We start from the raw sequence: 11,267 nt of genomic DNA on the forward strand, positions 1-11,267 counted from the left end.
AGAATGCTAGCATATTTTGAAGTGGCTTAGAGGTCAAACATACACAAGACATCTAGAAACGAAACAAGAAAGTGAATGAGGATTCTTTCAAGAATGCCAATATTTTTTTTACAAGTGATTTCAAAAATGAATTAATTTATGTTCATAGTTGTATTCTTTAAGAATGAATGTAATTACCTATTCTAAACTATTAAAGTTCGTCTTATATAAAATTTATATTCATTAAAAATTATTGGTCTTGATAATATGTTTTTATAATATTATGTTCATAGTTGTATGTCATTCTGACAGAATTACAGAATATCATTCTAACAAAATAACATTCTAATAGAATAAAATCGGTTTATATTTACAAATTACGTTTGAAATTGAATTAATTTGAAAAAAAATCAGATTTTTTAGATCAAAATCATTAATTATCCCATAAATCTCGATTTTTCCTTTTTTAAATTTGTCTTAATTGACTACAATACTTTTATACTGAAATTTGTATGATTATATGATACATTTTACCCTATTGTACTATCATAGACCCTCAGATCATGACCTTTGATTATATTTCATCCGATGTTCCAGATCTGTGCTTTCTGGCACACAATAAATAACCATTATTAACTAAGGAACCAAAGAACCAATCCAAAGCGTCGAAATTTAAAACGATCAACGGCAAAAGGAATGGTTGTAGACTTTTACAATGGACACACATGCACCGGATTATAACAAAAACTCACTTCTTTTTTTCGTTTAAATTTTTATAGGCCATGTTTTTTATCGAAAAAAAACCGAGTATACTATTGTTCACGATTTTTCGTTCTCTTTCCAAAGAGATCCATGATGATATATATAAAAAACGAATTTTTTTTTTTCGAAAAAGACTCACTTTATTTTCTTTGTTGAAAAGTTAAGGTCTATTTTTTATAGAAAAAATTAATAAATATATCAAAATTCATGTTTTTTTTATACTTTTTAAACAAAGATTTATATTCATGTAAGAAAAACGTTATTTTAGTTCAGATTCACATTGTGAACCTGTTCAGATTCATATTGTGAACATGTTCAAATTCACAGTGTGTATAATAGTAAGTAAGATTCACAGTGTGAATTTGAAATGATCGAGCTTTTTACATTGTGAATGTTGAAAATTAAAATATTTACAGTTTAGATTCACAATGTGAATCTACACTGACCGAGGTTTTTTTTAACCTTCTCCAATTCAAAGTGTGCATAATAGTAAGTCAAATTCACAATGTGAATCTGAACTGATCGAGCTTTTTCACATTGTGACTGTTGAAAATTGAAATATTTACAATTTAGATTCACAGTGTGAATCTATACTATTCGAGTTTTTTTTTAGTCTGTGTTGATGTTTATTAATAGAGTACAAAAAATAATATTTTTTGTATAATTAGTTTTTTTTAGTCTGTGTTGATGTTTATTAATAGAGTACAAAAAAATAATATCTTTTGTATAATTAGTTCTTTTTATAAAAATAAACTTAAATATTGAAAAAACTAACAAAATGAAGTGGGTTTTTTTCGAAACAAAATTTTTGTTTTTTATATATCAATATGGATCTCTATGGAAAGAGGACAAAAAATCGAGAACAACGGTATATTAGGTTTTTTTTATACAAAATGTGGCCTAAAAAAAGTTTAAACGAAAAAAAGAAGTGGATTTTTTGATATAATCTGGTTTATATGTGTCCAATATAAAAGTGCACGTCTATTTTCTTGGCCGTTGATCATTATGATTTCCGACGCTCACGATTGGTTCCTTAATTCCTTGTTAATTATGATTCTCTATTGAACCTAACCGTATATATATATATATATATATATATATATATATATATATGGTTGGGTTATTTTGTTTTCACTATCTATTGTGTGCATGTATGATTGATTCTGGACAATCATTTTAGTTATTTTAAGAAAATAATTAATGCATATTACATGTTGAAGATATAATGAATATTAATTACATCTTCAGCATTTAATATGCTAATTACTTTCTTAAAATAACTAAAATGATTGGTCCAGAATCAATCATACATGCACAAAATAGATAGTGAAAACATTTGAACCTATCTATTTCTCTCTCTCTCTCTCTCTCTCTATATATATATATATATATATATATATATATATATATATATATATATATATATATATATATATATATATATATATATATATATATATATATAGGGTTAGGTTATTTTGTTTTCACTATTTATTGTGTGCATGTATGACTGATTCTGGACCAATCATTTTAGTTATTTTAAGAAAGTAATTAATAAATATAATAGGTATTAATTACATCTTCAGCATTTAATATACATTAATTACTTTCTTAAAATAACTAAAATGATTGGTCTAGAATCAGTCATACATGCACACAATAGATAGTGAAAACATTTGAACCTCTCTCTCTCTCTCTCTCTCTCTCTCTCTCTCTCTCTCTCTCTCTCTATATATATATATATATATATATATATATATATATATATTATTCAAAGTCGATTTTCCTTTTTATAAGGAGATTTGATTCGATTAAATATGAATAAAACAAAAATCTATATATTTTGATAACAATCTAATTCTTTTAGGGTCGGTCGCTACCAGAAAGTCTTTTGACTGAAGTTTACGTAGTGAACAAATCCCCACTTACCAACTAAAGAATGATGTACGACCGCGTCCACCAAATTAAAGTAAATTAAATACGGAAATGAATTATTCTACTTAGCCACATTTAGTTAGTCAAACTTTAAACTACTCCCATGTTTTTAAAATAATAATAACGTATCTAAAGTTGACTCGATTATTTAAAAGTTCATACAAAAACATGAAAAAAACAATTCCCAACTCATTTTGCATTGCTATAGTCTATACTACATAGGGTCAATTGCCACGCACATGGATTTGTTCTATTATTATTCTTATTTTTGAATTGTATTGAATATGTTTTAATTTTATTTGTAAATCGACATACAAACTTGTCTGATACCCATGTGGAAAATTGAAAATACAGTTGAAAACTGAATCCCAGTCTGTCTGTATTTACATATAAATATAAATCTAGAAATACAAAAAGAATCTTTGGCCTCAAAAAAAAAAAAAAACTACATATGATAACCCTCTTAATGATCTTCTAGCTCTCATTCTATACAACAAAAGCCAACCAAGTAAAGCATAAAGTAGTCGAGATTCCTCCTCATATACCAGGGAGATAAATAAATAAAAAAGAAAAAAATCCCAAAAGAAAAAAATCGAAATTTTATCTACTTTGGCAATTGTTCAGCTTGAAATCAGTTTAGAGCATTGTGAACGCGTTCAAGAAGTCGAACAACTTTATTAACATTAATACTTGTTGAAAATAGCGGCTTTGTGAAAATATTATTATGAGTATGGGATGGTGGTAATGCTGCTAGAACATCTACTTGTTGGGTATTTGTAAGCTCTAAAAACTGTGACAGCATGTCACCATCCAGAATCTTTGCTACACCCGCCTGTTTCAGCTCACAATGATTAATAAATAAAATAAAACACATATATCTTTTTTTGGAAAGTTTAAGGTTAATTGTTTTTTTTTACCGGGCTTTGACGGCTGCGATACTCGTTATGATTGTTACCCAGGATAGGAGCCGTCAAAGCATGAACTGCGATTCTCGATTGTACTTCTTCTAGAAGCTCATATTCCTCCCTTGAATAAACAAAAAATAAATTTGTTATTTAAAATTATAATAATAATAAATTATAAATTATAATACCTTGATATAGGAACAAAGATAATTATGCTTCCTAACAAAGTGCTTGCGACAATACTACTATGTGATGATGAATCCATAATTGAACTTGCAATATTGCAATCCCCCCTCATTTCATCATCCGCCAAAAGTTTGTATGAAAATGAACCCTACCAAAAATAAAATGTAAATCCAAAAAAAAAAACATTTTTACTTTTTTTTTTTAAAGTTATATATTATATATACCTTTCGGATGCTCATTGCGACCTCACCCATATAGAAGGAAGAACAAACCTTCAAGTTACATTCAGGACTTGCATTTTCTGCGTATTACATTGGATATTTATTAATACAAATATTAAAAAATAATAATAACAAAATAAAAATTATTAATTTTAAAAAAAGTTACCACTAGAATGATGGGAACATGACAAGACAGCAATACTGCCCTTACGATCTGAAACAACAGCTGTATCAATATTCATAAGAAGGCAATCAGCAACCAATCTCTGAACAGGATCACTGTATAATTGTTCCACCTTCTTGGCATCCTGTTTACATATAAAATTCATCTCATCACATTACATTTTTTATTATTAATAAAGAATGTAAAATAATATTAAAGGAGTAAAGGAGAGTGTGACCTCATAATAAGCATAGAAAAGAATGCCATCACGACAATCACCAACAGCAATGGTAGTAAAATGAGTGGTCAAAGTCATGATCATAAACCGTGTCTTTCCACCAGCCAATCTTTTCACCCTTAAACTGCTATCATTCTGAAAGCTGCATACATAAAACTAAACAACAACAAACAAACAAACAAATTACCAAATTACCATTTTTTGTAATTTAGTCAGAAGAAGAGGAAGAGACTTACAGAACTACCAGCAGAGGCTAAGAAATAGCAATCAAGATAGGGGCATAAAGCAAGAACAATGCCACGCATATTTGTTGCATAAGCTAATCTTAAATTCCATGCTTCAGTTTCTTCTAATTTGATTCCATTTCCATCACAACTATTATTATCAATATCATCAGGGCTGCTGCAAAGACTACTGCTTGAAAGTTGCTCACCTCCTCCATAGTCGCAAAAAGGGGAACTTCTTTTTGAATAAAATGTCATTGATCCACTGTCTGAGTTTTGTTTGTGTTCAAGGCACAGGACTATCAATCTGCCTTTTGTACTGTAAACATAACAATTCAAAACTCACATAAATAACAAAACGGGTCCTTATGCTTTCTTATTGTTACTGTGTTTCGTCCAAACTTCAAACCTTTGTCAATTTTTGTGTTTATTTCAAGGTTTCATATCAATTCTAGTCCATGGAACCTTGAAATAAGGATGAAAATCGATATGAAACCTTGAAAAAAAGACAAATCAGAAAGCTCCGGGGACCAAATTTGAAAAAAGTTTAAATTTTGGACTAAGCAAAGTAAAAAAAACAGAAAGCATAGGGACCATCTTTGTAATTTACTCAAGAGAAGAGTAAATGACAAGGATAGTCTTAGTGCTTTCTAATTTGTACCACGTTTAGTCCAAATTTGTAATATTTATTTGAATTTTAATCCTTATTTCAAGGTTTCATATCAATTTTGGACCATGGAACCTCAAAATAAAGACAAAAAACCAATATGAACCATTGAAAATAAGGACCAAAACTGAAAAATACTCTGATTTTGTACTAAACTGAAAACAAACCACAAAGATCATTTTTGTAGTTTATTCAAAAGAAGAGTAAATTACAAAATTGGTCCCTGTACTTTCTGATTTTTACCATACTTCAGTCCAAAACTGAAACCTTGTTCATTTCAGTCCTATTTTTATAGGTTTTGCCTTATGCTTCATGGAACACTTTCAATAAGGACCAAAACTGAGAAGAGTTACAAATTGGGACTACATATGGTAAAAATCAGAAAGCACAGGGACTGTTTTTGTAATTTAGTCAAGAGTAGAGTATATTATTTAACCTTTCGGCTTCACCAGTTGGCATTATGGCAGGGCCAGTGGAGAGACTAGTGCCCACCACCAACACCTGTTCACTTCCAGCTTTTAACAACTCCATACACTTCCCTGTTTCTCCAGGCTCAAGTTTAAAAGATGATGAAATCAAACCACTCAACGGGTCCACACAACAGATATCAGATGAACACGAATCATCACTCAAATCTGTCCTCAAAACCAACAACAATTTGCTTTCAGAATGATATAAAACCTTCCGTGGTGTCCCTCCAAGGTGAAACTTCTGCACATTCAGCCTCTTGCTATGCACCATTTCCAACTAAAACAAAAAAAATGTTAAAAGCATAAAGATGCGAGGGTAATTTGGTAATTTTGAAAAAGTGTTACCAAATGGAGACTGTTGTCTGAGACGAATAAGATCCCATTAGGGCATTCACTTGAACATACAGGAGTTGCATGTGTGGAAGCTTGGAATGAGATGGAAGTGTATGAAAGGCTGTGTCTTGCAGTTTGTAATAACCAAGGTCTGTCACTGAGGGCGATGATGTCAGCATCAGGGAGATCATTCAGTGGAACTAAGAAAGCAGGTGTGATTCCAATACGTCGGATTGAAATCAACTGAAGACAAACAGGGGTATATTCGTCTTTTGTCATCATTGAAGAACGCATAGGTGAGTTTGTGGAGACAGAAGGCCACTCAAACCTAAGTAGCATGCCATTTCTAAGCCCTGAAAGTATATAAACTCTATCAACTTGTACAATGCGCACATCTTGTGGTACAGAGCCACTTATAGTTGTCCCAATGCTGTTCACCAATGAAATTGATCCAATTGCAACAGCTTTTATACCTTCATCAGGTTTAAAAGATAGAACCTCTACAGAAGGCCTATGTGTCCCTATAACAAACATATTCCCATTCCCATTTCCAATTCCAATCTCAATTGGCTTTTGAGGAATGGAAATGCAAGACAATTCGTATTCCAATCTGACATTTTGGATTTGATACACTTCATATTGATGAAGTGTCACATGTCTGACTCCAAGAACGAATAGATAACATGGATTTGAAGTTGCTACAATTACAAATTTACCCCCGATGGCTCCAAGACTAATGTTCATGTTATCAGGGGACCAAGATGTAAAATTTGGAGATGTGGAAGGGATGCCATCAGGGTGAGCAGAGGTTGTAGGTAAAGATAGGTGGACTGCATTACGGTGGATTTGAACCAACACTCCATCATCAATAACACCACATGCTAATGTACAAACATCTGGTTGGAATCCAACTGAATCGGTTACATCTGTGAAACTAACACCAACTGAAAGTACACGTGTCTCTTCTACAAAAGATAACACAAGGAAAGAATGGAAAGAATCGGTTGATTTCATTTTAATTGTCCAAGTACCTGTGATTCCTTGATAAACAGGGGCAGTTTTTAAAAGTTTTTCTAGACTGATTCCATTCCGGATTACCCTCAAAGATCCTTCGGGTGTGATTCCACAACAAGCAAACATTTGTTCATGTTTTTCATCATGGTAATCCACTAATGACATATCCAAGATTGGTGAAATGTTTTGAACAAGGCTTTTGTAGTGGAGCTTTCCTTCTTCAAATTTCAAAACCATTCCATCTCCCATTTCAGCAAGTGCTGTTAAAAAGTCACCTTCAACCCATAAAAGCTCTTTGAAAGGTGAACCTTTGTAGAGACAGTCAGAGAGGTTGACTTTGACTTTTTGACCATTTGAGTCTGAAGTGAGTTCAATTACAAAAAGCTCGCCTGTATCCACACAAAAGATCATTCTTGGGTTTTCTACATTTGGTTCCCAGGTCCATGAGATAACTCTATTGGATGTTGACTTTGATGAATAGCCAGAATCATCATCTATATTCATGGGGTCATCTTCTTTAATTATGTCTTTTAGCTCTAAAAGAGCAGATGCAGCAACATTGCAGATGTTACCTTCTTCATCAACATCATTTGTTCTATATGACTCGTCTACAAAATTATGCTCATCTATCACCAAGGGTAAAAAGTTTAGGCTTGTTCTGTATACACATAAAGGGTTGTGTGCATCTCTAAAATCCATCAAAAGAACATCACTAACTCTAAAAAGAAATGCAAATCCATAAGAATGGGGAACTTCAACTATATCATGTGCCAGTGGTCCAAGCTCAGCATATTGAGAAAGTACATGGACAAATTTGTCCCTAGTATTCCACTCTAATAACAAAACCTCATTCAGTAGTGACCCCTTTCTGCAAAAGTAAAAGCAAACTTACCTAAATGGATAAATCCTCAGTATGATTTAACCAATAAGGAATTAATTAATTATCATACCTGTTTAAAAGAATGGCTAACACAGGGTTGTGCTCTTTACTCGGTTGACTTTGACTCAAATCTTTTGAGATGAAGCACATGCTCCATATAGTACCATGTATACCAGGAACTCCAATGCTTGTACTTGTATTCATTTCAGTGTCAGAAGGAAAAAATATTTTCTGCAAGTAAAAGAAAAAAAGGGCATCTTAAATCTTGAATCTTGAATCTTGATGAATCAGTATGTTTACAATCTTAAGAACCCAATATAATGATAGAAGAAGTTGTTAACCTTATCGATGATGTCAGCATCACTTGAACTAGAAACTGAGAACAAAGCCAAACGGTCCTCATATGCACTTGTAGCAATGAAACAGCCACTGAAAAATGAGAATTAAAACAGTTACATATGCTGGAAACTCCATATATTAGTCAAGTGTAAACTAATTCAACCATAATAGAAACTTACTTGGAATCAACAGTCAACATTCTTCCAACATGATGCCTTAGGTTTCCAGGTGAGCTGGATAGTTGAATTTGTGTCAAAGGATAGAACCTAAGCAAGTGGAGTGTACAGCAAGACAGTATTACAAAACAAAGTATAGAGCAATTAAATGAGAAATAAGACCTGTCTTTTTGTGATCATTGTATGTATGCAAAGAACAAGAAAAGAAACCTGTGCATTTCATTTGAGAATGTGAGAACTGAGAGTTTTCCAGAATCTGAAGTAACAAGCAATAGGTCTTTTCCTTGTACCTACAACAGCATACAAGCAAACAAGATTTTAACAAGCAAATGCAATAGGTTTTTCCAGAACACTAATAAGATTTTAGAAATCAAATGATGTGAATGTACCTGTGGACTTGCTCTATGAAAACTCTTATTCCAGGGAAGAACAGCAACATCTTTAATTGTTCCAAATACAGGCTGCTCACATATGGACTGGAGGACTCCATAATCATCGATTACTACCAACTCTAAGGATGTTTCCTGCACCAATAAGATGGGGGGAAACGTTAGATATTAAAATACCTGATTATACATCATTTACAAGCAATCAGAAAGCGCTTTTCTACTGCATATGCAGTGTGATGTCGAAGTTCGAACCACTTCTAATAAGGCTTTGGGACAATTTTTACTGTTTTATATTCTAAAAATTGGGCATAATATCTGCATAGAAACCGTTATATAACATGAAATTGAGTTGAATTTTGCAAAGGAAAGCAAAATAAAACCTTGCCGAAAACGATGTCTTTAGAGGAAGGGGATCGGATGTGACCGTAGACGACTTGAAGGACAACGCTTCCTTTAAGAACACATTTAGCGAGGTAGTGAGGGCCACCGCGGGGCAACGGTGATCTTGAGTTGTTCCGACTCGCCGACGATGATTCCTCCTCTGAAACCGCCATAACCACACGTCGACGGAGAGGAATTAGTTAGGGTTGCTTATTAAAATTATGAATTCACGAGAGAATTGAAAAGCCAGATGAGTTATATATGCAATAATAATGCATCTGCAGTATCTGTCTGTAATTGTTTGTGATGGGTTCGTTGCTGATAGATTGGGACACGAGCAGTGGTTTTGGAGAAACGAAACGAGGAACAAGGCAACAAGCGTAGTGTCATGTAGCCCCCATACGCCATATGCCACATGCCATATGGAAATCGACTGCTAATTTGAGTTATTAATATTGGTTTATTTGATAAGGACGACACATGAATCTGATTAGAATGGAAAGTGATAAAATGTTTTTTTATTTTTTATTTTTATTTTAGGTTGATGATTCTTAAACGTGACATAGTTAATATTCATCTGGTATTAAACGATGTATTCTTTTCGCTTTACATAAAATGAAAATTCATTTTAGGTTTTCAATGTATAACACTATTAAGTAATGTATAACACTATTAAGTAAAGACGATACATTAAAACATGTTATAGCATCATTTTTAATGTATCTTATATGTTACATCATTGTTATTATAAAATAAATGTTATAATCAAAATGTTATATATAACTATTTATTATTTTCTATTAATCACTCAATATATTGAGTGATCAATATATGTTTCTATTTTTTTGTCACTTATCACCTTCATATCTTTATAGTTATATTTCATTTTAAACACTTAAATATATTTAGTTTTAAATATTTTTTTATTTTTATTCTAAATAATTATTTTTGTTAAGTATTTAATGACATTTCATTTATACAATATAAAATTATAATGATCATATAACTTTTTTATAAATATTTCGTAATAGTTTTCGTATTAATATTTTTGAACGAAATTTTGTAATATATTTCTTTTGAAACAATGTTTTTTAATATTTTTAATAAATTAAAATATGATGTGTGTTTAAACAACAAATAAATAAATAAGAAGGTTTTATAGAACATTTTAGATAGATATGGGTACATTAGTTAACTTTTTATGTTATATTATAAAAAATAAAAAAAAATTAAAAAAAAAAAGGCTAACCATTGGAGAGATTATTTAATTAGAGGTTAAAGCTTTTGTAATAATGATGTGGCAATAGTTTTAATTCTTAATATAACTTAATCGTTGGAGATGCTTTAACACCCACTAATTTCCATGTCATCGTTTCTTTTTTTTAGTATTTATAAAAACAAATGTAATTTAATAAAACATGTTATTTAAATAAAACCTAATTTTTTAATTAAGCAAACATTTAAAAACTAAAAAAACATTAAAAGAAAAAAAATACAATAGTCCTAATATAAAACATAATTTAAAACGATAATCCTAGCCCAAATAAGTCTTTTGAATCTTCTCTTTCATTGCTCGAAGCACTTCCAAATCTTGGGGCAACAAATTTTTCTCATTAGACCAAATAATTGTCAATTGGTTCATCATTTGTGCTTGCTCGCGAAGCTCTCTCTCCTCCCATGCTTGCTTCTAAACAAAATTCAAATGCTCACGTTGCACTTCAACTCTTTCTTTTGCTATTAAATTGTGTGTGTCAAAGTTCTCCTTCATATCTACCAATTCTTGTGCCCTTTTTCCAACTTTCTTCCACTTTATATATATATATATATATATATATATATATATATATATATATATATATATATATATATATATATATATATATATATATATCATCATTATCATTATATACTTATAAATGAAACATTTTTCCTTTCACCACATTCATTTGAAACCCCCATGACTTTTCAATTTCTTTTAATAATGATTATAAGTTGGTTAATAAGG

At 31.1% G+C, this 11,267-nt stretch overlaps 1 protein-coding gene across 2 annotated transcripts; it reads right to left on the minus strand.

Annotated features, from left to right (window-relative positions):
* Window positions 1–3,030: 3,030 nt before the first annotated feature.
* On the minus strand, window positions 3,031–9,685 carry LOC145086871 (Cleavage and polyadenylation specificity factor (CPSF) A subunit protein). 2 transcript variants are annotated; one of them, XM_079024713.1, is made up of 16 exons: window positions 9,262–9,685; window positions 8,882–9,016; window positions 8,703–8,782; window positions 8,496–8,582; window positions 8,319–8,406; window positions 8,048–8,208; window positions 6,096–7,965; window positions 5,717–6,027; window positions 4,823–4,932; window positions 4,626–4,738; window positions 4,390–4,545; window positions 4,155–4,296; window positions 3,992–4,068; window positions 3,770–3,915; window positions 3,594–3,702; window positions 3,031–3,508 (listed from the first exon to the last, which is right to left on the minus strand). In XM_079024713.1, exons 1-16 carry the CDS (start codon window positions 9,433–9,435, stop codon window positions 3,308–3,310), a joined length of 3,960 nt encoding a protein of 1,319 aa, XP_078880839.1. In that variant the 5' UTR covers window positions 9,436–9,685; the 3' UTR covers window positions 3,031–3,307. The 2 variants fall into 2 exon arrangements, with proteins under 2 accessions (XP_078880839.1, XP_078880838.1); XM_079024712.1 differs by having other exon boundaries at window positions 4,626–4,932.
* Between the last annotated feature and the right edge of the window lie 1,582 nt (window positions 9,686–11,267).

This window comes from Lactuca serriola, chromosome 2 (genome assembly GCF_051521515.1).
Source record: "Lactuca serriola cultivar US96UC23 chromosome 2, Lser_US96UC23_V15, whole genome shotgun sequence".
Classification (NCBI taxonomy): Eukaryota; Viridiplantae; Streptophyta; class Magnoliopsida; order Asterales; family Asteraceae; genus Lactuca; species Lactuca serriola.

What these genes read in the sequence shown, in the direction of transcription:
- LOC145086871 (XM_079024712.1), bottom strand. Translation starts at nt 9,435, where the DNA reads ATGGCGGTTTCAGAGGAGGAATCATCGTCGGCGAGTCGGAACAACTCA. An exon ending in TTTTCTATGCTTATTATGAG is followed by an intron (nt 4,297 to 4,389) that starts GTCACACTCTCC and finishes ATATGTAAACAG; the next exon opens with GATGCCAAGAAGGTGGAACA. An exon ending in ATGTTCCCATCATTCTAGTG is followed by an intron (nt 4,069 to 4,154) that starts GTAACTTTTTTT and finishes TGTAATACGCAG; the next exon opens with AAAATGCAAGTCCTGAATGT.